General features: G+C 37.9%; 2 protein-coding genes across 2 annotated transcripts; both read right to left on the bottom strand.

The window, feature by feature from the left end:
- Positions 1 to 7,174: 7,174 nt before the first annotated feature.
- psmc5 (proteasome 26S subunit, ATPase 5) lies at positions 7,175 to 13,196 on the bottom strand. Its single transcript, XM_088622834.1, has 12 exons — positions 13,096 to 13,196; positions 12,185 to 12,256; positions 11,901 to 11,970; positions 11,495 to 11,592; positions 11,148 to 11,204; positions 10,680 to 10,910; positions 9,964 to 10,090; positions 9,440 to 9,630; positions 9,033 to 9,131; positions 8,440 to 8,550; positions 7,765 to 7,851; positions 7,175 to 7,338 (listed from the first exon to the last, which is right to left on the bottom strand). Exons 1-12 carry the CDS (start codon positions 13,117 to 13,119, stop codon positions 7,285 to 7,287), a joined length of 1,221 nt encoding a protein of 406 aa, XP_088478960.1. The 5' UTR covers positions 13,120 to 13,196; the 3' UTR covers positions 7,175 to 7,284.
- Positions 13,197 to 15,010: 1,814 nt separating this feature from the next.
- Positions 15,011 to 21,945, bottom strand: LOC148638563 (proline-rich protein 29-like). Its single transcript, XM_088622946.1, has 6 exons — positions 21,786 to 21,945; positions 20,180 to 20,270; positions 19,476 to 19,597; positions 18,860 to 19,038; positions 18,093 to 18,163; positions 15,011 to 16,910 (listed from the first exon to the last, which is right to left on the bottom strand). The coding sequence occupies exons 1-6, from the start codon at positions 21,867 to 21,869 to the stop codon at positions 16,879 to 16,881; spliced, it is 579 nt and encodes a 192-aa protein (XP_088479072.1). The 5' UTR covers positions 21,870 to 21,945; the 3' UTR covers positions 15,011 to 16,878.
- Positions 21,946 to 26,203: the final 4,258 nt, after the last annotated feature.

Here is a 26,203-nt window from a genome sequence, read left to right as displayed (position 1 = left end):
GTTTGGGTATTTTAAGTAAAAGTTATTTGATGATATAACATAAAATTAGATGTTATTACATTGGGAAGTTTCTTTTATACAAGTTTTAACCTAACAAGTAGTTTTCAAGGAGTGAATTAAGCTCATATACATTTTAAACAGCTGAAACGTATCTGATTTTTTACTCCAAAAGAAAATATGTATTTGTCCAATTAAAATGGTTATTGACAACATTATCAGCTCCCTTTGCATCTTACAAAACATGCAAATTCCATACACTGCTATAGCAATGATTTGATTTTGTCTTATATTAAACAGCACTCATACAGTATAACATAGATGAGCACATCTGCTGAAAAAAATCAAACACAGCAATAAAATATTCACTGAGTAACAATCAATTTTCCCAAATTCTCAAATAATATTTAGACTCCTGTGCCAAGGGTAAGGACGTAGTCCATGAGCTAGACAGATGTTTGTGGCTATAACTTTAAATTATATTAAATTACATACATTCATAACGTAAGAACATAAGAATGGTTATGAATGAGAGGAGGTCATTAGGCCCATCTGGCTTGTTTGGTAGTGAGCAGTTAATTAAACCCATGATCTCATCTTGCTTCAACATGTCTGGCTAGCTTGTTCTGTGATCCCACAACCCTTTGGGTAAAGACGTTCCTCCTGCTCTGTTTTAAATACTCTTCCACACTTTCCACTTGTGTGTTCTGCTTCTATTTTCACTGTTCATCCTGAAGAATGTTTTGCACTCACGTTATCATTACTTTATGTTTACCATTAACCATTTCTCAGTCCCTAACAAGCATCTCCCTGAATGCCTACCAGCTGTAGGCTGTAGGCTGAGGAACTTTATCAAAAACCTTCTGAAGATCTAAATAAACCATTCATGCTATGTACCCATTATAGTTGTTAATTGAACCGTAACATGAACTGTAGCAAGCTGATTAGGAGAGACCTGCCTTTTCTAAATCCATGTTGACTAATCCTTAGAATACTATTTCCATGTAGTTGAGTTAGAACAATTGTTTCCGTAACCTTACATGTAATAATGTCAGACTCATTGGTCTATAGTTTCTTGGCTCAGCTTTGTTACTCTTGTTAGGGCTGGACAGATTTGCAATTTTCCTGTCTATGCCTACGTGCCCTGTCTTGAGTGACTGGTGGAAGGGTTGCAGCAGTGGGTTATGAATAATATCTTGTTTCCTTGAATACAATTGCTAAGATACCTTCAGGCCCTGGGGATTTATTCATGGTATGTGCTTCTAGGACCCAAAACATGTCTGCCTCTTCTGCTAATACCCTTTATAAAGAACATTGTCCTTCCACAGCCTGAGGCATGTTGTCTGGTTCTTCATAACAGAACACCAAAATTAAATACTCATTTAGTATATTTCCTTTCATTTCCAGCTTTCATTTGTTGTCTTTGATATATTTCAGTTAATCCTTAATGATTCTTATACTGTTGTGGTATTTAGCCTCAATTGCAATATTACTTTCCATTTGTCTCCTGGCCTTTTTCTAATATCCTTTTTTAGATGTGCTTGGAACTTTTCCTTAACTGGATTCTGTTGTTTTCTCATCATTACATAAGGAGGTTTCCTTTCCCTCATTTTTCTTGAACCAATAAACCCATAACCATAACACTACATGACATACAACTAATCAAAGTGCACAAAAACCAAATAGCAAAACAATGTCATGCAAGCATACCAGGACCACTGTTTCTGAGCTGCATTTGCTGAAATCCTTGCCAGCTGTCAAGTCCTTAGTGGTGTTTTCCATCAGTTTCACCTAATGTCTCCCTACCTGGAGTGCAGTTTCTTTGCTCTTTGAAATTATGCCTTGAACCATTAAGAACAATTGCATTGCTGTAGCATGATTGTAAAGGGATATGTATGTTATTACATCATGTTGTGTAGTGTTAATGAAGGAGCTTTAATGGTGTTTTTTAACTTCTTCCAATTCAGGGTTACATTCAGGGGTATAAGGCAGGGTAAACCTGGATGGGATACCAGTCACGAACTCACTTATACCAGCGCTAATTTTCCCAGAAGCCAATTACCTACCAGTATGTTTTTGGACTGTGGGAGGAAACCCACGTGAACACAGGTAGAACATACAAACTGCACGCAGATAGCAGGTCTAGAATTGAACCCAGGGCTGTGAGGATGCAATGCTAACCACTTTGCCACCCTCTAGCGTCACCACAATATCTATATTTATAAGGTGTGTGCAAATGTGTCCTATTAACTTTTTCAAAAGAGCTTTTAATGGAACAGAGCTACTCATTTAAAGTTTTAATTAAATGTAAAGTGTGTTGTTGTTTTTTTCCAAAATTAACTAATTTGGATAAACTTTGAATACTTGGTCCAGTATTTGTATGGGGTGTGTCTACTTATAGCAGTTCAAGTGACTCCCAGTGTTTTGGTAAATACTGCAAGTGGTGAAAAGGCGTGTAAACATTCCAAAAGAGCACCAGAGCTCTGATTATTCAGCAAGGCAGTGGTTAAGGGGTTAAGAGCAAACCTGGGTTAGGCAGAGGGCTGACACAGTCTGTACTTGTTCTTTGTGTCAGTTAAGGGCGAAACCAGCTGAACAGGACAATCCAGTCCACAGAGTCTGTTGGTACTGCCTGCTCAGCCCTCAGCGTAATAAAACCTGCAACAGGAACATCTGCTGCGTTCTTGTCAAACACTTGTAATCTCAATCTAAACAGACCCATCACACTGAAGGCATAACAGGAAAAAAAAATCTTAAGATTCACATGAACGTCTGAGCAACTCCATTGAATTGGGTTATCGGATTTTGATTGGAGCATGCTGGTCTCCTCAGATTGACAAAAATATACAAAGTCAATAAGGCTGAAGAGGGCTCAATTTAATAAAACAAACCTTCCAATTTTATCTCACTCAGTCTTGAGATTTTAGAAGTATGGCATTTTAAGGCAAAAACAGACTCAATTTGGCAGCCCTGCTTCAAGCACAGCTACTGCCCATGAATATTTGTCACTCCGCAGTGCTTGTCACATATTTGGGAAGTTGTAACAAATTAGCTGCTATGGCTTTAGTAGAATTTTTGCTTTCAAAAGGAGACTTCAATTTTCATCCTTTGGGAGGCAGAAGGAAAAGAAATGGAAGCCAAGAAGGAGCTTAATGTGGGAAACTTGCTAACTATGACAAGTCCAAAAACGTTTTTGAGTCTTTGTTCTAGAAACTGGAGCAGTGGGTGGTAGTGAATGATATAGGATAGAACTAGAAAGTTTTTTTTGTTTTGTTTTTTAATGTGAACAGCCCCCAAGTGTAAAGTCTGCTTAAAGATTTAGTAGTGCCTGCCAAGACAAAGGCTAAACCATGTAAGGATCTCAGGGACATGTTGCTGACTCATTATTGGCCATGGAGGCTGCCAATTGCAGAATGAAACAGATTCCAGAGATCTGGTTAAAAAGACAAGGGCATTTGTGATTATACTATGGCACCAGAGAAATGGTCCACTGTTATAACATCTACAGTATGAGATCTCTTTATATTTCATGAGACAGATTTTCTTTTGGCTAAAGGGGGGATCTATTCAGAAGCAAAGGAAACAGAAAGGAAAAGATCACAAAGTTTTCTCTGGCCAAGGCCATCAGACACAAGAATAAAACAATTAGATATTTGATAACTGAGAAGACTATGGCAATTGTAAAAGCTACCAGCATCACTGCAAATGCAGGGAACATACAGTAAACGACAGCATGCCAGTGAAGTGATAGTACTGAGAGCACAGGGAGTGTGCCCTTTGATGCAGTACTTACTGAGCGGCAAGATCAAGTGTAGCTATCTCCAGAACTTGCCCACAAGATGGCCCACTGCAACACTCTATTACTCTTAATGCCACTGGGACAATGCTGTTTGAATCATTTAAGGAATCTTTCTGAAAGGCTAAACTTACAGCTGTGGTTCTTTTAACTAAATCTGATTTCTATGTTAACCACTTTAACGTTGGGGCAGAATAATTCCCTGAATAAGACGTCTAGGCCCGACAGACCAGTCTATCTCTGCCTTTTAAGTTTGGTTGTTAGTCAGTTCAGTGAAAAAAGAACTGGATTATGCTTTTTGACTGCTTCATTAAAGAGGGAGGAGTAAAAGAAAAGATCACATAGCAGAATGTAGTGGAGTTCTACCTCCCCCTTGTGTTCTAATAGAACCGGCAGATGTTAAAAACATGGAGCTGGTTTTATGTGCAGTATGTGAAAAAGGAGGAAACATAAAAGTGTATGATTCATAATGCAGAACATTACTTTGATTATTCTCTCTAACCCTAATATTCCCAAACTGTTAATTCTAAAGAGGTGTCTGAGAGCACAATGAGGTTGTTACTCTAAAGATGCCAATTTTCCTTCTGCAGCACAATTCACTTTGGATGAATTGTCATGGAAGTGCTTGTTCTGTTCATTCATTTGGTGAACTCATATTTAAAACATTTTAAAACTTGTAGATTTAACTTGTACAGTACCTTGCAAAAGAATGGCATTTCTATTTTTGTTTTAATTTTCCGAGGCTTAAATTAAAGTCAGAAAAAAAACTAAAATATGTTGACTGTAGAGGCACATGGTGCTTAGCATTGCTCCTTCACAGCACTGAGGGCCTGGCTTCAGTTCCAGACTGGGGTGCTTTCAGTGTGGAGGCTCTGTGTTCTGCACTGTTGCAGAATAGAAAAAAAAAACATCAAGGGTATTTTGCTCCTCTTAGCACTCTGCTCCTAGTTGTGACAATGTTTTCAAACCCTACCATGAGCTTCAGCACACCACTTGGTTTCTTGTTTCAACAGGCCTATTCCTCAGTCTAACCACCCTTTGAAAGTTAATGAATCCCCCAAGTTCAAATATTGTTTACAGTACTTATATACTCTGGCAATGCTTTTTGTATTTGTGTCAATCGGATGCCACATGCTCTATTAGCATTATTCACTATATGTAAACAATTCTGTGACTGATTATCTCCATTATAGTACCCATGGCTGACATCACAAGGCTATTATTGTATTTGTAGTACTCCTTGCTCCACTATACTCTTGAACCCACCCTACTTACTGTAGGTCTTGAGCTGTTCCCCATCCTCCTGCCTCAATATTTCCTTGTCCATTTTCTCTTTTTGAACTATTACTACCAACATCACACCCACTCTTCAATCACAAGTTCTCTTTAAGGAATAGGAGTATCCTTATACTGTATGTTCCAAGCCATCTCATGGTTAAACATGTCTCTACTGGCTGATCCCATTTGGCTAGGGAAACTTTTCTATAAGGAGTCTTATCATCCCTGACACACCAGCAGCAGCCAGGATAGCCACTTTCTTCCTTTTTCCCATGCTACCCTTTTAACTTTTTCTACAGGAAGGTATTTCCCCCTCAAGCTACTCCTACATTCTCTTGTGAGAGGATACACTACTTTTTGTGCCACCATCACTTCCCGAGAGTTGCAGTCCAGCAAGCCAGCTCTGGCCCTCTGAAGCACACTTCTTCCCTACCGGGCCTTCCAAAAAAACTATTACACCTGACACTGAGTACAGCCTAGTTAGCCCCTGTCTGCTGGGCCATTGTTCTCTCCTTCCTGGCTAAAGGCTAGATGCAAACTAAGTCCTTTGTCCCCCCAGCTGGTCTTATAAACCTCCTAAATTGCCCTCAGGGGAGTGGTTAATTCCTCTGACAACCTATCCAAACAGCTCTGAGTGCTAAGGACTCAATCAGGCCAGCTGTGTCTAATATACATGTAGCTGCAGCTTTCAATTATCAGGTGGCCATCTTGGATCATTAGACCTGGATTTTGAACCACAATAGTAGTTTCCTCACTGAGCCACCTCTACTACATCACAGATTCATACAAGGAACCGCCACGGTACCATGTTAATAATGAAAGTGTAAAAGTGTTGTCTGATACCAGAAAATGAATCTTTTTTTAAAGTTCATACAGTAGTAGCATTGGATGTTCCTCAGTTCTGAAAAATGTGATTTACTATACATTCTATTACTTCTTTGGAGCCAGGTTTTCAACTACAGTGTAGTTCAACTACAAAATATACTGAACTGTCCCATTTTATAATCAGTTTATTAGACTTTCAGTTGTTACTAGTCTTCTGTACACTTCTTCAAAGTATTCTACTTTATATCCCAGAAAAGTTTAAAGTTAAGCTGTAATGAAATAGCAGTATTGTTTAGCTCTTAAAACTATGCATTTCAGGTCCTCTAATTTTGATGTTTTTTTGGAACACAACTGGTTTATGTATACTTGTTTGCATTTAATTGCTCAGAATACTTCTGACTTTCCCAGTAGCTTAAAAAAGCAACTATTAAAATTCCGTTTTTTGTTGGCCCAGCTTTCATCCCAACTCATGCTTGAAAATAGTTCTTTTATGGAGAATATTAAATATGTATCACTTTTCTTCAGGTTCTGATGCTTTCTTCTTTCTTCTTTGATAGCAGTGTCATTCCCTGTTAGCTAAGAGTGTCGAGTTTCAAAAAGCAAATAGAGAGGAAGTCTATTATGAAAAGGATCTTTGCTCATAACATTAGCCTTTCATTTATGTTATGCAGCACATGACTTAAAAGTTCACCTTATAATTAAGAAGGTTTAAAAACACCTTGTGCTTATCATTTCCCTCAGTCGTATTGTCTTTTTTGCATTATTTGAATACATTAGCATAAATTTCACATGTAAAGCAGGCACTAATGAACCCATCATCTTATTCTTGAGGCATATATCAGCACACGTCTTAAGGAACACCTTATCATGCAATGGTTCACAGTGTGGCCCTTGTCTTTGGATAAGACACTGCATTAGAACCTTAAGTAAATGAACCTAGATTCTTTAACACCTCCATTAATCTTTACTGACTCATGCTGCATGTTGCAGGGATCTGGCAGCCATGTTGTTAACGACTTATTACGTTATGTTATTTTACGACTGATGTCTGCAAATAAAATTTCTGAATCCCAGTTTTAAGCAATGTCCTGGACATGAATGGGAAAATGGGAAAAGCAGCTGACAGTTCACAAATGTGGTGCAGTGAGTGCTTAAAAGAGACTCATAACTGCCTTAAAATAGACAAAATAAGAAATTGTATATGCCTTCTAGCATACAATGGTAAAAAGTCTTTGCTGTGTAACTCTGATCTTTGCTTTCAGAGACTGAATAAGAAGATTCTTTGTGGAATATACATTTATTGAGATTGTAACACATAACAACAAAAGGAGAAAAGGGGAAAAAGGCAACTGGGATGCAAAACCATCCCAAGCCTGTCATCACAGGATCTATTTCCAGAGCTTCTTGATGGACATATTCTTCTCACTGTCTTTCTGCATGACCTGGTAAAAAGCAAAACATGGGATTAACTTCAAACTTGGTTTTACTCAATTAGAAAACAAATCACTACTGTTTTCAAGATGTATCTAACATTTTTACTGGGGTACTTTTGGGAAAAAATACCCAACAAAATCTTTTAGAATTGTGTACAACACTGCTCTGCTTTTATAACCTCTAAACAAAACATGGTACTAACTGGCATAACGGTTCACATATTTAAAAAAAACATGTAAATATTATTCATTGACGTAAGTTACACATGGATTTTAGTTACATATAAAAATATAAATGTGTATTTACCAGAGAAGAATTGACTTGCACATATGAATACATGTCTATATGTCAGAATCAAAAGAATATTTTGGAATAGGAAAACCAACTGCAACATTTCTCTTCTAAAAATAAAATAACAAAAAACATAATCTTACTTTAGCAACAGCCATCTCAAAATCTTCTTGTGTTACATGAACTCTCCTCTCTCTCAGTGCATACATGCCCGCCTCTGTACAAACCCCCTGTGCAGAAAAAAACAACAGGATTAACTTTCCATTTACTGTCCAACCCACAGACTCTGCATCAAATAAGCTTTATGTGTTAGCTAGAGGTACCACCATGGACACTCTGATATCAGTGAAAGTTCTAAATAGCACTGTAAGTTGAACAGTAATAAACAGATAGAACAGCTGGGGTCTCTGAAAGTAGGCACTTAAACTTTACCAGAGACTTCAGAGTAAGAATTGCCATTCTTTGTGAAATGGCTGCTGTAATTGCTGCTTTGTGAAATCCTGATGCATTTTTTCCAATTTAACAGATGATCTTTTTGCCCAACTTCATCTAAATATACTTTAACGTGTAAACAAATTATTGTATATTTTTAATCCCATTAGAATTTAATGCACTAATGGTTTAAATTTTACTAATGATTTTAAAATCTTAGTGAACAAATTTAGGAATGTTTGTGAATGAATATGCTGCCACCCAGTGGAATGCAAAAGTTACACGAACTTCTGCTACATTTCTTACCCAGGTTACTTTCTTTTATGTCGATCCAGGTTTTACCAGTATACTCATCAAAGAATGGTCTGAGTTCTCAGTGAACCTACCTTAACCTCAGCTCCAGAAGCCCCAGGCATAAGTTCTGCAATCTTGCGCAGATTAATGCCTCTCGTCAGATTCATTTTGCGAGAATGAATCTTCAGAATATCCAGACGAGCCTATTGTGAAAACAAAGTTAGTCACTTCTACTACTTTCCTAAGCTGTGAAATTGTCACCACAGCTGATTCACCATAACCCAATGTTTGAATGGCAGTAAGATTATAATTACTTTTTACACTGCTGTTAATCAAGGATAAATGGCTTGTTCTTCCTGTCACACACCTATACCAAGTGATATGTATAAACAACTAGTTTCAAATGTATCCAAGTGTAATTCAAAAAGGGTTGCAGGTATAAATAATTAGGTGTAAGTGATTATATATTAAACAGACTGTGATGTTTAAAATGAAAAGACTTCCATATTTTTTAAAAACAAGCCCATCTATACCAGTGTTTAACTGTCTCATACTTTTTGAGCTGATCAGGAACAATCTAAAAGGAGACCTTAAAGCCACTGAATGGCAGTTTTGATGCGCAACATTGACTAAGACAAACTTATGTGAATGCTAACAATGCGGTTATGTTGCCACAAGAACTTGCCTCTTCGTTAGGTGGGGGGAACTCAATTTTTCTGTCAATCCGGCCAGGTCGAAGCAGGGCAGAGTCCAGAATGTCAATTCGATTTGTGGCCATAATAACCTGCAGTCCAAAATAAGAGGGATGACAGGCGACACGTGACACCAAGCTTTGAACAGCAACACGGCAGAATAGGTTTTAGGAGTCACTGAAGTCAGTGATGTTCGTAATATGAAGAATAAAAGGATGATGAATGAAGGAAAAAGCAACACCCCATTTTGGTTTTTATGAATTTGGAATCCACATCACAACCGTGAGAGGATATAACAGAAGAAGAATCAGTATAAGAGAACAAGCAAAAGACAGATGAAGAGCGAGATGAGAGTAATGGGTCCATCCTGATTGGATATGTGGCCTTCACTAGTACTCGCCTTGATATTCTTGGTGGCCTCAAAGCCATCCAGCTGATTCAGGAGCTCCAGCATCGTCCGCTGTACCTCGCTGTCCCCACCAGATCCCCCCTCCAGACGAGACGACCCAATGGAGTCAATCTCATCCATGAAGATGATGGAGGGGGCATGTTCCCTGGCCATGACAAAGAGCTCGCGCACCATACGGGCCCCTGTGACACAGATGAAGTGCCACATCATCAGCGTGGCCATTAGTGAGGTTGCCCATGTTGTCTGTTACCCACTCAGCAATACTCAATAAAACACAACTAATAGACGGATTTTTAATTATTAAACAAAAAACCCGTTTTTTAGACGCCATTAAAAATATCATACAATGCAATTACCATTACAATATCTAGCTGTTGATAAATCAGCAGTTAGTCACTGAATGCTCAAAGGTGAACTTGAAATAAAGCCAGAGTTTCATCCTAAGAGGTGGAAAAAATAGCCTACCAGTGGAGCCTGTCTCTCCACCTATCAGACCTTCTTTTAGCTGTTCTTACCCTCTCCAATAAATTTCTGCACCAGCTCCGAGCCAGACACCCTAATGAAGGTGCAGTCTGTGTGATGGGCAACCGCTCTTGCCAACAAAGTTTTTCCTGTTCCTGGGGGACCATACAGCAGCACACCCTTAAAGACAAGATCACACTCATCAATATCTTGTTGTCCTCTATCACAGATGGGTTTCAGATTCTTTGTTTATTTTTTATCTTAGCACTTTTTTTTATAATTACATTTATGCACCATTGTCAAAAAGAGAATATAATACTCACACAACATCTACATACTACTCTATGGTGACAATTACTGCCGTCTAAAACAACTGTATTTGGGCATTTAGGTGATCCATATCTCCATTAAAAATCATGTGCTTCTCTATTTTTGTAAACATAATTAACTCATTAATTTACTCACTCTATGCCCAGTTCAACTGCATAATCAACTGATATTTGATCTTAGAGAACAAAAAATGCATATTATGTTTTTCTAACATGTACAGTTAAACTGCTTATTTTCAAGCTGTCAACCAGATTGGTTTCCATTTATGCAATAAGAGGTACTGTAAACCCAAAAGCTTTACATCAGTTTTGCTGGTTTGATGCAACATAATGATAACAGTATTCAGAGGAACTGAAACATTACAAAACACTACAATGAGCTGTCAACTTGTTAAAAGTGGGGAAAAAAACATTAGGAGAAAATGCCAAGAGGTGGTCACCTTGGGCTGAGCGATACCGAGTGCTTCGAAGAGCTCAGGATGCTTGACGGGCAGCTCGATCACTTCTTTGATCTCCTTGATCTGCTTGTCCAGGCCACCAATCATCTCATAGGTGGAGTCGGGGACCTTCTCCACCATCATGAGAGACACCAGGGGATCCACTTTGTTAGGCAGGATCTTGTGGAGGGTGTAGCTGTCATTCCGCAAGGCTACACGGCAATTTGGTGTGACCTTCAGAGAGAAGGTTGAGAACTTATTGCCAGAAATGCACCTCCTATTTACTCTTTAATTAGGAAAGGTATCAAGACTCTTTAAATATTGATGGTAAATGATTTAAGTGTTCAATAGAGATAAAATTATAATCGCTTCATATTCTTAAAACTGTTTCCCACCGCTCATTCTATTACCAATGGATACCAAGAGTCATTTAGTCAAAGCAAAGAAAAAAACACAAAAAGCAATACTCACATCATTGATGTCAATGTTTTTATCCACATCCACCACAAACTTTCCTTCTGGATGAACCTAAAGACAAAGCAGATTTCTCATTTTACAACAATGCCAAAATGACTCAAAACCAAAAATTTCAACGATAACAACTAAAAGCCAATTATTTTTAATGCACTATAGACTCGTGCATAGTTTTTAGAAATTCCAAACAGACATTCTCCAAATGACCATGTCTCTGCTATATTTGGATGAATCCTTGCTGTAGTACATACCAGTATATCTTCAAATACTGTTAATGTTAATCGTGCAATCAAAAACTTTCTCTTGGTCATTCCTCACTGAACAAAGTGACAACAAGCACGCACCTTGACCAATACTTTCTTTTTGTCCATGGCCCTCACGACCTCTCCCACATAAGACCCTTGTTCCTGCAGCAGCTGGAGCTCCTCACGAAGGAGGCGCACTGACAGAGAAAAAGACCAGTATATTCAGTGCAGCCTTTAAGAAATACAGCTACACACAAGAGGAGGCCATTCAGCATAGGAACTAAAATGCAACTTTTGTTTTTTGACAGGATAAACATATTTGAAAGCTAATAATTTACTGTAGGCTATTTAAAAAAAACAGAACAGAAATTCATCTAGAAACGTTTCCTAGCAGAAGAAAAGTCTGCTGGCCAAAGAAAATTACGGCATAAAATGTCTGTCATATTGACAAATGGAATTTGCTCTTTAAAAATGCTCTGAATTTTCCAGAGAAGAGAAAACATACCTTTTGCATTAAGCTCATTTCTCTGAGCTTGAAGACGTCTCAAATTCTGGCTCTTGTCATTTACTGTCAGCTAATATAAAAATAGACAAAAATCAGACCAGGAGTACGAAGTACCATACACACCATTCCTGAAATGGCTTGGCAACATCAAACTCAAAGGAAAGGATATTTTATACTGGATTGCACTTACATAATAAATACAATTATTTGTCAAACTTGCTCATTCAAAGAATGTGAAAAGGCTCATTCTCCTATCTTTTCAATATATCCAGTAGATTTCTTACCTGAAGCTCTTCTATTTTGGACAGGTAGTACTGTCGGAGCCCAGTTCCTCCTTTCCCTTCCTCCATCTCCATCTACAAAACCGACCAATAAACTATTATTGTGGAATATCAGGGACACAGAACACGGCAATGTATTTAAAATAAAGGAACGAGCTGATTTAAAGACACTTCAAGGCTACTGTTTGTTTTTGTTTGCAACACTGAACATAAAAAAACTAAGATTATTTCTCATTAAGAGCGAGAACGCAAAAATATTGGTACGATTTCATTTATTTTCCTGGTCGGTAGCCCACAGTTCTGGAAAGACTGTTCTGTTGATCAGAAATATGGAAAAACCGTTGAACAAGGAATGTGACCTTAATTAAGGGGGGGTAGGACAACATTCACAAGTTTAGCTAAGAACTTGATTCTTGAAACAAAGAATATTTCAGATAAGTTAATATTTTGATATTTCCCATTAATGTATTCAGACGCATTAGTACTCTTGAAGCTAAGTCACGTATTTTAAAACGATGAGCCTTATCTTCTTAGACGGTGTAAGTGCATTATTTAGTAAGGATAACAACGACCGAAAAAAAAATACCAGCCTTCGCAAGAGTGTTTTTAAATAGAATAAAACTATTCATCAGGGATTCTGTCATTAATATGAAATTTTACATTTTAATCTTTCCGATTCTGATAAATGATCAGCATCATGATTGGTAAAAGACACAGAATGAGACAGCAAACCGGCTAGCTTAGATCTGTGACACATACTATGACAGATTATTTTATTTTAAAGGGAACTGCTTCAAAAATAAACACAGGATTGCAACTTCCAAATAAGCACACTATACAGAAAATCTCAACAAACATGTTCACACTCCCGTTAATACAAAAAAAACCTTTAAACTTATAACTAAAACACTTACATGATCTAATCCGTCCAGCGCCATTTTGTACAACTAAACTTCCTTTAAAACTGGACTCATTTCCTGCTAAAACGGAACACCACAGTCCTCCGACGTTCCTTATAAAATCCAGCGCCCCCTGGAGGACGTCTTGATGGTCAGATCATAAAAATACTGTATTCTTTTCATGTGCATCCTGACAGAGCATGTTTGTACTAATTATAGTAGCTCTAACATAAATTGAGACGCAATGTTTCATTGTCACATTATATTATTTTAATTTAAAAGTCTATTTTGTCTCAGATTTTGTCACCTTAAGTTTACTTGAACTGGTTCTAGTGACACCAGTGTTTGCTAGCTTTTTAGACATTCAGGCACTAAGGTAAGGCTTCAAATTATTTACCTTTTATGGGGTAAAATACAAACTTTGATACTTCCATTGCTGAAAACAATTTTAGTTGAATAAGTACATTATTTTATCTGCGGTTTCAATTAAAATACTAAGGGATTTAGTTGCAACAAAACCCAAGGACCTGTGTTGAGAATCCCCGTTCTAGAGAGAATACACTGTATGGCAGACATTTCCAGATCTAGTCTCAGAGAATTACTGTACATCTCCTGGTGTTCAGTTGAGTCCAACTCTCAGTAAACTTAATCCAGTGGGCTCCCAATCTGGTGACTGTGACCACTCTTCAGAGTTGCAAATATGGATGCCCCTGTGTGAAATTGAAACTGTTTATGTACTGTACCTGCTGTACTTCTAGAGGTCTTGTTTTACTGGTCTGTTTTGTGTGCTTTGCGATGTTCTTCACATTATAAGGCACTCGTTGCTGATAGATCCTCAGAAATAATCTCTGAAAGTAGTAATATAGAAGAGATAATGGTGGTAACAGTACTGAAAAGTCAAAGTTATACAGTTTCTTTTTAATGTGGAATGTAATTATTAGAATAACTTTCATTTTAGAAAGATATTTCAAACCACCTTTCAATCTGCTTGATTGCAGAGAAAATCTAGCCTTAATATGCAGTCAGCATGATATGTTAAATTAAACAGCTTGGGAGATGCTATTTAAATGTAATTTCAATTAGAAGGTATTTATTTGTGGAAATATCTTGCGGGTGTTTCTGGCATGTTTCTAACAGGAGTTATCCTGCTTTGGAAAAACGGTGGAACATTTACTAAACCATGTACTAAATTGAATGCTTGAAGTGAAGAACTTTAGCTGTGTGAGAGCTAAGTTCAAAGTCTTTAACTATACATTATTAAGACTCGTTATGTTGTTGTATCTTCAGTCTTTTGTATATTTCATGAATGATTGTGTTATGTTGAATTCAACACTGGTTGCTCTGCTATGTACAGTAATTCTGTCTGTTACAGAATATTTACAGACATTTGTCCACCTTTTACCATTAAAGTCATCTTGGAAAAAGATATCAGTTGAATCACTTAGTAAGTAGAGAAGAAATAAATAACAAACATTACCAAGATCCTAAACATTTATTGAACATTTTAATAAATACATTTTAACAGAAATTAACTTTGCATAATTTACGTTTTGAATCATCACCCAATACCTTGAAGTGAAATCATAACATCTGCTACAACTGATATTTTTTTCCAATCAGACATAAATATTATGTTCTGTATTGCTGCATTATACAGTCTGTAATACTACAATTTATATTGTTTATATGTAAAATTTCTTACATTTTTAACCTCTTTCATTTAAACAGAACTACGTAAGAATTTAAGAATCCTGACTCTTTTAATATCTTTTAAAAAATAAGGTTGTTAAGTATTTTGAAGATAATTATATGTGCATAGTTAATCGTGCAATAATTTTCTTAATTGATACAAATTGTGAAAAAGGCTTAGGTGTAGCGGCAGTATCAGAAACAAAAGCTGAACTAATAAAGCATATAAATGTAGCCATGTTAATCAGAAATGTCATTCTAATATGTGCTTCCATGATAACATTAAAGGTTATAAGTTCTGTTGCTTAGACTTATGTAAAGGAACTGGAAAGAAATCTTTTAAGACTATGCATAACTGCATAAAATAATGACTTTTATTCTGAAGGTTACCTCTTGTAATCTATGCTTTGTAGCCTTAGCTGGAGACCTCCTGCATTTCTCTACACTTCATCTGTGGTTGATTAATCTCACCCAGCCTCACCACAGCAGTCTCCAGTCTCCTCCAGGCTGGGTAGACACTGCCCCAGCTGAACTCAATTTCCCTCAGGCTGATTGCTCAGATGGAAATAATATTTATTCTAAAACAGGGTCTATCTGTATTCGCATTTCATTTTTTAGTGCTGAGGCTGTAGATGAAGGGGATGTAACATAGTAGGACAGTAAAATATGGATTTGGACATGCTGAGTTTGCTCATTCATTTTCTAACCACTTCTTCCAGTTCAGGTTCGTAGGTGCCTATCCTAGCAAGCAATGGGGGCAAGGCAGGATACACCAAGGATGGGATGCCAGTCCATCTCAGGGCACACACAGACTCAAACCTACACATTCACACCAGGGTCAATCAAAAAAGTAAAGAAAAAAAATCTTTGGACTGGGAGAAAAAAAAAAGAGAAAAAACATCTATGGACTGTGAGAGGAAACTGGAAGATCTGCAGAAAACCCATTTGAACAGGGGGAGAACATAAAAAACTCCACACAAACAACAGCCCAATGTCCAGGATTGAGCACAGGAGCACCGTGCTGCAAGGCAAATGATAACCACTACTGTATCATCCAGTTTACTGCATTTGACAGCTACAGTATATACTACACATGATAGATAAAACAATTTAACCTTGTTACAGTACATCACACATTACATCACACATGACATACTGTATGCATTTCTTCTATTTTGTTTATCTAAACCCTAGGAGTTTACAAATTAAAAAATAAATAATTGAGACATGTCTTTAAAGAAATCTACTGAATCAGTATACAAAACAAGGCTTGAAACATGGCTTGAAAACTCAATGTCCAAAAGCAAAGTGCCTTTCCCTTTCCCTTTCAGTCTTGAATCTGTATGCACTTCATTTAAAGTATGTTAATGCTCTTTGTGTGGTGCTTGTAACTTATATCTAGAGTTAAAAATTTAAATCCTTCAGAAACTATATCTATGAAAATCACACATATCTATGCACATTACATACTGTATGTACAGTATATACTGTAATATACTGTATATAGATCTGCAAGGGGATCATCTGTGAAGGTGTGTTGTGAAAGTTCACACCTTGAGATCCCTTACCAAACAGTAATTCATAGAAGAAGACTGTAGGCAGTTCATAGAACTAAAATCATGACTGTAGAATTCAATTTCTCGATTTGATCTGCCAGAAACTGAGACCTGAGCCATGCCTGCCTTGGTCACAAGAAACCTGAAGTGGAATTGTACATTAAAGTGGAAAAGTTGATATAAAACAGAATTACACAGCTCTGGTCTTGAAGGGCCAAGAAGATTTCTGGTTTTCCTTCCAAACCTTAATTACCAGATTGAATTTATTATTTTGCTGAATTGGACCAATTAAAGCTTTTCTGTGTTCATAAGAAGCTGGAGATTTAGAAGGACCTCTGAAACCTGCTGAACAGCAGCATATGAGGACCAGATCTGGGCTCCACTGATATAAAGAAATATAAAGATCTGGTTTTAGTAAAAAATCGTGGCCTATAAACTTTGTTCCAAATGTGACAACCATTTCTAGCATGTGCGCTACAAGTGTGGTAATCTTAACAATTCACTTCAACAACGGGCCTGTATCGGCTGGTGTTGTCCACCCAGGATCACAGGATCATATCCTGTCTTCTGTTGCATCATAATATTCTGTAAGAAAAACAATGAAGACAAAAGTAATCAAAATGTATATACAGTATATTCTGTAAATTACAATCCACAGTTTTATGGTCTACTGTATATATTTTTTGGAACTGAAATCTATAAAGAATAGTTTTATTTAAATTCCTGGTGCTCTTTCTATTAACCAAATCAGATATGCCATCTCAATTTTGGGCATTGCATTCATCGGGAGTCTTCAAGAAATAACTGAATGAGATCCTTAGACCAATAAGATAATAGCAACTAAATAAACTGATAGGACCACTGTCTCCCTCGTCTTTGTAATCTTGCTTTTTAAGCTTTCTTAAATTCACAATTACTGTGAGAATGTGGAGAGTTGCTGTAACGGACACGGACTGGAATCCGTGTCAGATATTGTAGAAGACCCTATGCGATGCGGTAAGAGCTGGAGAAAACAGGAGGCGTGGTAAAAGGAACACAGAGGGGTTTAATAGTGCACAAAATAATAGTGACAGTCCGTGAGACAGTGTACGGGGAAGACAAAACGGCATCCAAATCCAAACGAGTCCAAGGGCAGGTCAAAGCACAGTCCGAAAGTCCATCAACTGGAAATCCATCCTGGAACGCGACAAAGTTAAAATCCCCGAGAGAGGGGAGCACACAGACGAACGAAACATGGAGGTCCAAGGGTGACGGGGCGAGATCCTCCAGACCCCGGGCTCAGGAAACGGGAGGTGTCGGGGATGAGGCCTATGCCCTCAGGAGACGGACGTAGGGTTTCCTGGTGCTAGGCGGGCCTCGCGACATCTTACCCTACTGATGAGCCCCGAGGACTGGAGGAGCTGGTCTTTAAATAATAACACTAAAAAGGTACACCTGAAGAGCTAAATGACACGAACGATAATGAGAGCAGTGGAGCGCCCTCTAGGGACGGATGTCGGGCGTGACAGTTGCACTTTATAAAGCAGGGCATTAACAGGGGCAAACTGAGGGTAGAAGCAGCTGCCTCTCCTTTGATCCCACAATACTCCAGCTCGTCCACAGCCCTAACCACTTCCCTGGTAACTGGGAGCTCAACTTGGATCAAAAACCAGCAGACATCTGGCCCTCCTGGGAAACTCTTCTTCTATGGTATTGCACTAGCAGTTGATTTTTTAAAAGATTTTAATTTTTCATACAGCTTTACAACCTTTGTAAAGACCACAGTACCTGCAGCCGGCGGTATGTCAGCTCCTACTGTACCAGTAGCACTCGGGGGAGGTGGAGGTGGAACTGCTCTCCTGTATACGGGGAGAGCTGGTGTCAGTTCACTAGGCATCATTGCAAGATAAACCAGAAAATGAAAAGACCAAGGTGCTGAAAATCATGAAAGAATATATACTGTAAGGGTAATCTCAGGCTCCTTCACCCAGCAGAGCCCAGGGGCAGAGGAGGAAACTATAAAAGCAGATGCATAACTGATAGAAGGAAAATGTTTTTCTGATAAGATGGCTGAGCACACTACGTTTCTTCACTGTTCACTACAGTTTGAGGAGCTTGTTGTTGTTCTGTTCGTCCATCCATCCAATTTCTATCCAGTTCTTCCAATGCAGTAGCCTATCCCAGCAAGCAATGGGCACAAATCAGGGCACCATGGATGGGAAACCTGCCCATCACAGGGCCCACACAGACACGCACACGTTCACAGCTGGGGACAATTTTCCCAGAGGCCATTTAACCTATCAGTATATTTTTGGACTGTGGGAGGAAACCGGAGCACCCAGAAGAAAACTCAGGCAAACTTAGACAGAACATACAAACTCTTCATCTTCATCTTTATCTGATCTTTATCATTTCATCTTTTGAGTCAGAACTGCTACTAACAGCATAGGAAAATAGGGTACGAGCACACACTGTACCAATTAAGCCCTTAATTAAGACAATCAAATATAGTACATTAAAGGCTTTTCAATGATCCATGTCTTTGACTTACTCACATGTCTTTGTTACGAGAAGTTACAGGATCCACATGCTGCATACTAGCATCCTGGTAATTCTGTGCTTGCTGTGGCACCTGAGCCCAGGAGGCGTAAGAAGGAAAGGGCAAGGGCTCATAGTGATGGTGATAAACAGGCTCTGGATACTCCTCTTCCACAATTATAGGGTATCTAGGAGGCTAAACACCACAAAGTGAATACCAAGTCAATCAGGCAGAATACTATAAACCCAGTTTTAACTTCAACAGCTGTGAGGATAGCTTATTGTGACCTAATAGAAATTCATTTACTTGACGGTTTAAAACCGTGGGATGAGTATAACATTTGGAACCATATCTTAGGTAATAAGGAGTTGCTAACTATTGGATGAATAATATAGAAAGTATGATATCCTGTGAACTTTCTTAAAGTTATATATTGTATTCCAAACATTGAAAATACCTTTGAATGCTCAATACCATTGTAAATACTCATAGTATCTTAGTACTCTTAGTAATCTCTTAAGGCATAAATGTAAATCCTGCTATGCATTGTGAAGGTCAGTTCTCCCTGTAGTGATCTGAAACTACAAGAGAAAACAATACAGCAAATAGAAGAATTAAAAGATTTGACTTACCTCTGGGGGAGGCTGTGGAGTTGACTGTGAATACCCAAAGGCATTCAGAGCAGACATGGTCATGTTGTTCATTATGACCTGGTGCATTTGGGCATTCTGAATCATCATCAGTTCTACTAAATCTGTCACAAAACAGAAACAGCAGGATAGCAAAACAGCTGTATGATTAATGCTGTGATTTGGGAACCAGTAACAGGAGGAATAAGCACTAAGTATTCTGTTTGAAAAAAGTATTAGATGCACATTTCTATGTTTTATTAGATTACACAATATAACACAATACTGTGGTGCTTATGCTCTGGTTCTGTGCAGAGTACTGCACTGTATATTCTGTGCAGAATATCATGACCCACCAAATTAAAAGAAATCCATGAAGATTATCCAGGGTGTTTATATGCTCATTTCACTTACGACTATAAATTATCAGTGTGTGGCATTTTTCAATGATCAGTAAATTCAAATGAATTTTCAGGAACTTCAGGTACAATTCTTTCATTTAATGAGTGCCACAAATCATTATACAATTAATGCAGATTAAATTAGTGTAGCTAGAGTTTTGGTCCAGTGTATTGTTACATTATTCATGCAATAAAAAAGAATATATCACTTCTTAAGAGGTGGGGATTACTACAGCAAAGATGTTCAAGTTTTCAATTCTAACTAAATAGCACTGGTGAAGATCTTTATGGAGTCCCCAGTTCTACCTTCTTTGACATGGCCTGGTTGGACAGGAAACACTGCAGGGTACATCGCTGATGGAAGCTGCTGTATAATTGCTGTTGGTTGTTGTGGTACCTGCAAGAGATACGGGCCAAGCAGGTGATCAGAGTGGATTCTGTCCTCAGAAGTTCTTCTGAGCAATGCTTCAGCATATTTCATTGATAATCTACATTGTTTAAGCATCAGTGAAGGAGTGGTTATGTAACCACTTGGTCAGAGCAGTAACAAACATCAATCTCTTATGGTCTGTGCAGCCCTGAAAAGGCCAGCTTGTAACATGCTCATACAGTATGACTGTGACTCTGACTCTGAGCCTGTCGCAGACTAACAAGTCTGGGTTCAGCCAGTACTCTGTCTGGGAAGTGGTGTTATGTGGTGCAGATCCTGGAGGTGCCACTGTGAGCCAGCTCTCAGATCTAGGCAGTGTTTTTTTTTCTGCAATAGATTCTCTGTTGTACAGTTCACCTTTGATTTTCTCGGTTCATATTTGTTTTTATTTCTGGAGTATTTAATAGCCATTTGTCATTTAACTTAACCTATCGTCATATTATAAGAGGTATATTAAAATATACCACTATGGATTATTTTCCAACACCTATTTTTTTCACTATATTCAAATGGAGCCAGGCCTGAACCAGAAAGACAGTTATGAGCTGCTTTTGTAAGCAAATCTAAACATTATCTGGTCAGCCTTCACACACAACATCAGCTGAGCAACATCAGCTCACTGTTTCTGGAATAGAGAGGCGACACTGCCTGGAATCAGAGCTTGCAATCAGACTGCAGGAGTCCATGACAATCTGCAGGCTTGTTCATTTGAGCTGCTCCAGGACACCCTAACTAGTCCTCTCTTATTTTTCTCACCTCAGCACCTTCTATTATTTGACTGTAACATTTCACATAAAGCAAAAGGGTATTACACTTAAGATGTGGACACAATGGTTCCCATTCAATACCTGAAGCACTTTGGTTTAAAAAGCATTACATAAAATCAAATTCTTACTTTTGGAATATCAGATATTAAAAAAAAAATGTGATCAAAGCCAATATGTCAAGCATAGTGCCAACTATGACATTGTATAATGCCATAAAGACTACAATTCATGTCCTGTTGGATTTCTGTCATATTTCCCCTTGAAATAGCTATGAAGTATGTTGGTGTCTAGGCTATATTCTGTGTTATGGGCTATATTTTCTGTTTTCTACTTGTGTGATATTCTTTTTTATTGATGCTCTTTCAGTGGTTGAATAAATTGCAGAGCTTTTTCTGCCAACTCATCAATCTACCCCTTTGAATGACTGGTGGAATATGGAACAGGCTAGCAAGTCTAAACTGGTAACTGGCTTCTGTGAACTGCATGCATTTCTTGAATCAATTACCTCCTATACAAGCTAGACAGACAAATTGTAATTGTAACAGGTACTGTAATTTAACAAAAAAAATATCTCCACCTGTGTTGTTCAGGTGCTGCAGTGCTGCAAGTGTTCAAGAGCTACAGTATTACACAGTAGTGAAACTTTCCCAAGTTTGCCTTGTGACTCTCGTGAAAGTGAAGGCAGAAATGCATATACACAAAGTAAAAAACTTACAGGCTGTTGGATAATCTGAACGCTTTGTGGATCCTGGTTCCAAACTTGCATTTGATAATAGTTGTTCTCATTTTCCCATGCCATGCTGTGTGCTTAGAAATTAATCCTTACAGTCGTTCTGTGTCAAACTCAGTTTTATAGTGAGTTTTCATGATACTGTGTTACCATGGCTACAGAGTGCAAACATTACTTCTGTTGTTAACAGTATACACAATGTGGTGTGTTCTGTTTGCTTTGTACTTGTAATTTAAAGAATGAAAAAGAAAAACATTTACTTCAAGATGTACTGTATATAGTTTATTGCAACCTTTATTTTAAAATAATGGATTTTACCAAAGAATAACCAGTTATAATAATTTAAATTCTTGATAAATGCTTAATACACAGTAAGATCAACACAGTTTCTTTACAAAGTGCATTCAGTAGCCTACATAGTGCAAAATATGAATTTCTGGTTTGGCACTGGTCTTCCAAAGTCTGATATAACAGGATCAAGTGTTTAATTGAATTGGACAAGAGCGATTATTATATTTATCCAGATCTTAATCTTGTGATTCTTTAAAGGCCAACAAAACCTGCCAAGTGCTCAAAATCTCTGACACAGTGTTTACGATTTGTTCACTTGGCCAACTTTTAAATATATTGTATTCTGTAGAAGGCCTGTGCTGTTCCTTTAGCCATGGTCGTGGATGTCAACAAATCTGCTGTTTTTTATTCCTGCTGAGCTCTTTACTTAATTGTATTAATTAATGCCTGGCTACGTTTAAGCCCAACAGTGAAAGGTAAATTCCAAAATAGTTAAGAGTTGAAAACAATTGAAGTTCAAGTTAATTTAGAAATAAACAATTGTTGAGTTCATGGCAGCATGGATGGAACACAAAGCAGCAGGTGTGGACCCCGGCTGGAGACGCCTGTCCTATAGACCAGTGTCTTCGATCACCATACTGGGCACTGCATGGGAAAGTGCTTCCTATTGGTTTTCTAACACCTCTTGCAGTAGCATCCAAGTTGTCTTTGGAGTTCTTCGGTCTAAATCTGACCAGGCCCAGCCTTCCTTAGCTTCTAAGATTTCATGAAAGATTTCATGTATCGTGAAACACGATACAACAGAATCACATTAATAGTGATAATGAAAGACTCCAAAACATTTAGTTTAAAACTTTCTTCTCCACTTCAGTTCTTATAATGGTCTTATAATTAAAATAGTAATTCAAACTCATGAAGCCCACTCTGTTGTACCATATCTTGATCCTCCAAGGGATCCTCATCATATCAACTCCTGGTTGTCCACAGAGGTCCGTTTGTTTTATATATTGAGGTATTATGTCTCATGGATTCATGCAGCCCTACTATGTTTCACATCTCAGATGCAAATCTGCATATAACCAGAAGAGGGGAGTGTTATTCCTTTTTTCAACTACCTAAAATGTAGTTACAGGCAGCTATCTGCTCCTTTTAAAATGTGTGACACAACACTTATTAAGTGAAATGTGTGTTTCTGAGTTCACACATGCAAATGTGCTGTGTGCATGTAGAAAGTCTTTCTTTTCAAGAGAGGAAGAAAAATGCTCTGACTTGTGCTGGAGAGGGTGTCTCAATGTGAATTTAAACAGGATGCAGGAACCATCCAGTCACCATCACTAGACTCCTGCTAACAGAAAGGAGCCCATGATTGACCAGGATTTAATTAACTACATGTACAAGTTAATGATAAGATCAACAAGAACATTGCAACAACTTTGGTTACTAATCTAAACAACATACAGTAAGAATATAATAACAGTTACTGTACAAGCGAGAGGAGCCCATCTGGCCCAACTAGCCTCTTCGGTAGTTACTGTAGCAGCTAATTGATCCAAAGATCTTAGCCAGCCCTTTTATGAAATAATCCAGTAAATCAGCATGGCTTGTTCCAGACTACACTACCACGAGCATCATCCATTCTTCCATTTCCTAGCCACTGTATCCAATACAGGTCACCTGGGAGCCAGAGACTCTCACAGCAAGCAATGGGAGGGGTACACCCTGGATGAGATGCCAGTCCATCATGCGGCACACACAGACACAGACACTCACACACTCACAACACGGACAATTTTCCCAGAAGCCAACTGACCTATCAGTAGGGAGGAAACCAAAGCACCTGGAGGAAACCCACACGAACACAGGGAGAACATACAAACTCCACGCAGAAGTAGCTTGGGAGTTGTTCCAGAGCTGCAAGGCAGCGATGCTAACAACTGCGCCACTCTGCTGCCCTACAATGAGCATCATGGAAGAGTTGGTTACATTCATTTACTTTCCTTATAATTCTAGTATCATGACTCAGCATCAATGGGCTGTGTGACTGCAGACTGTACGTCAACATGACAGACCACATGAATATGGAAAAGGTTTTTTTTATTCTGATGAATCACATTGCAGACCTATGGAAAATTCCCTCAGTTAAGATATGATATAGATTTGGTGGTGATACCATAATTCTGTCAATGGCAAACACAGTATTACAGTGCATCGACCACAGGTTGAAAACAGTGCAACTCTCAATGTTGGCAGAAAATCCAGGAAGTTTCATGGTTCTTGTTCACATATCTTGACGACGTTCATACTAACAAATGACTGACCACCGGAGGGTGAGATGTGCATAGATGTAACATTAAAGAGGAATGGAGGAACAACACTGAACATGTCATGAAGCGTCTTTCAGGACCCTATATACCCTATAGTAAGTAGTGCACAAACCAAGTCTCAGTCACGTACATAAGGATACCTAACTCAAGGGCTCCATATTGCCAAAATGGTACATACATAAATGTAATTGTCATTACTTTTCCACACTATATATTTTATTGTAGTTTTCTCAATTGGCAAAATGAAAGGTGCAGCTTGTCAAATCAAGAATTGAATCATGCAGGGCTAACCAATACTATTCATTTTAAATTTCCTGTGTGTAATTGAATGCTTTGTTCTGCAAACATCCTATGGGATACAATATCTTAAGAGGTTCAGTTCACTTGTATACTTGCATTTCCCATACTTTGTAGATAACCTCATATTTATCTGCAGTACTTGCAAAGGAATCAAGGGTTTAACAGACAGAATGGGTTAATAAACTATCCCTGCAAAGCTCTGAAGTCAATTTGAGAAGCAATTTGCTCTTTACTCTGCGTAATTCCAGCAACTGCAGAACACACACGTGAACATTAGCATCAGTTGCTATTTTTGTCAATTAAAAATAAACGAGGCTAACTTTTTTCTGAAAGTGCTGCAGTGAACATATTAAATCTTAAGCTTAATATTGACATAACTTTGTCTTCATTATAGTCTTTAAAAGTACTTTGGGGGTATTTTTAGACATCCAGCAACATTGTCCATAAATTGACTATTAGTTACGTTTTTTTGTTCTAGCTAAAGGAAATCAAATGTCAATTCCTTGGCTTTTTTTAGGTTTTCATTTAGATTTTTTTTTTTGCAGTAGACACTAGCAGCCCACAGAGACTAGATGTATATTATCTTGCATTTCAGGCATTGAAAGCTCTCGATTTAATAAAGTTCAGACAGAGAAGGAGCACAATCAGTATGCTCCAGTTCAGAATGTAATAAAAAAAATAGATACTTTAATTTCTGGAAAGCAAATTCCATCACAGAGTGTGACATTTTGATTGCACAACTAAGTCAAGTTGCGTCAGGTCCAACCAACATTATTATATTCTTTACTGCTGCATGAAAGTAGTTTTTACAGAACCTCCATTTAAGAACCCACATGATCCTAATGTGTTTGTTATTTATAGACTGGGGCATTTAAAGACAATCTTGCAGTACTTTTAACCTTTAGTGCAATAAGTAATTTAAAATGTCTCCTTCTCATTTTATGAATTTTCACTATTGTACAGTATGTATATTCCAGGTGGATGGAAGTACATGTTATTGCAGATAGTGTTGCTATCAAATTTTATCAATTTTATCTGACCAGCAAGAAACGGGGAATTGAATGTCTGGGTTTTAAATAGTTCTAATTTAGGTACATGTTTTGTTAGCACGAGGACACAAGATGATCCAACCATTATCATAAAGAGTATTCCAGGTAAGGTTATTGCAAGGCCTTTTTAACCTTCCTGTGAATAGTTTGCATTATAACATCATAATGACAAGATGTTGAAGCAACCAAAGAGTCAAAATTATGACACAAATACACAGATGTACAGTATATTGAAATTAATAATGCAAAACATTCTTTTTGATACCTGTGTAAGATCTTTAACTGGTCACAACTACAGGATGAATGGCAGGATTTTTCTGAGCAGTCTGATTGTAAGACACTCATAAACACACACTCATTTAAGATGTACACGTAGCAAGGTGGAGAGAGACCCTAAACCCAGAAGGGAAATTAGGACTATTTGAAATCCAGCATTTGG

This window comes from Lepisosteus platostomus, chromosome 28, assembly GCF_059453375.1.
Source record: "Lepisosteus platostomus isolate fLepPlt1 chromosome 28, fLepPlt1.hap1, whole genome shotgun sequence".
Lineage (NCBI taxonomy): Eukaryota > Metazoa > Chordata > Actinopteri > Semionotiformes > Lepisosteidae > Lepisosteus > Lepisosteus platostomus.
This window is presented reverse-complemented; position numbering and strand designations above follow the sequence as displayed.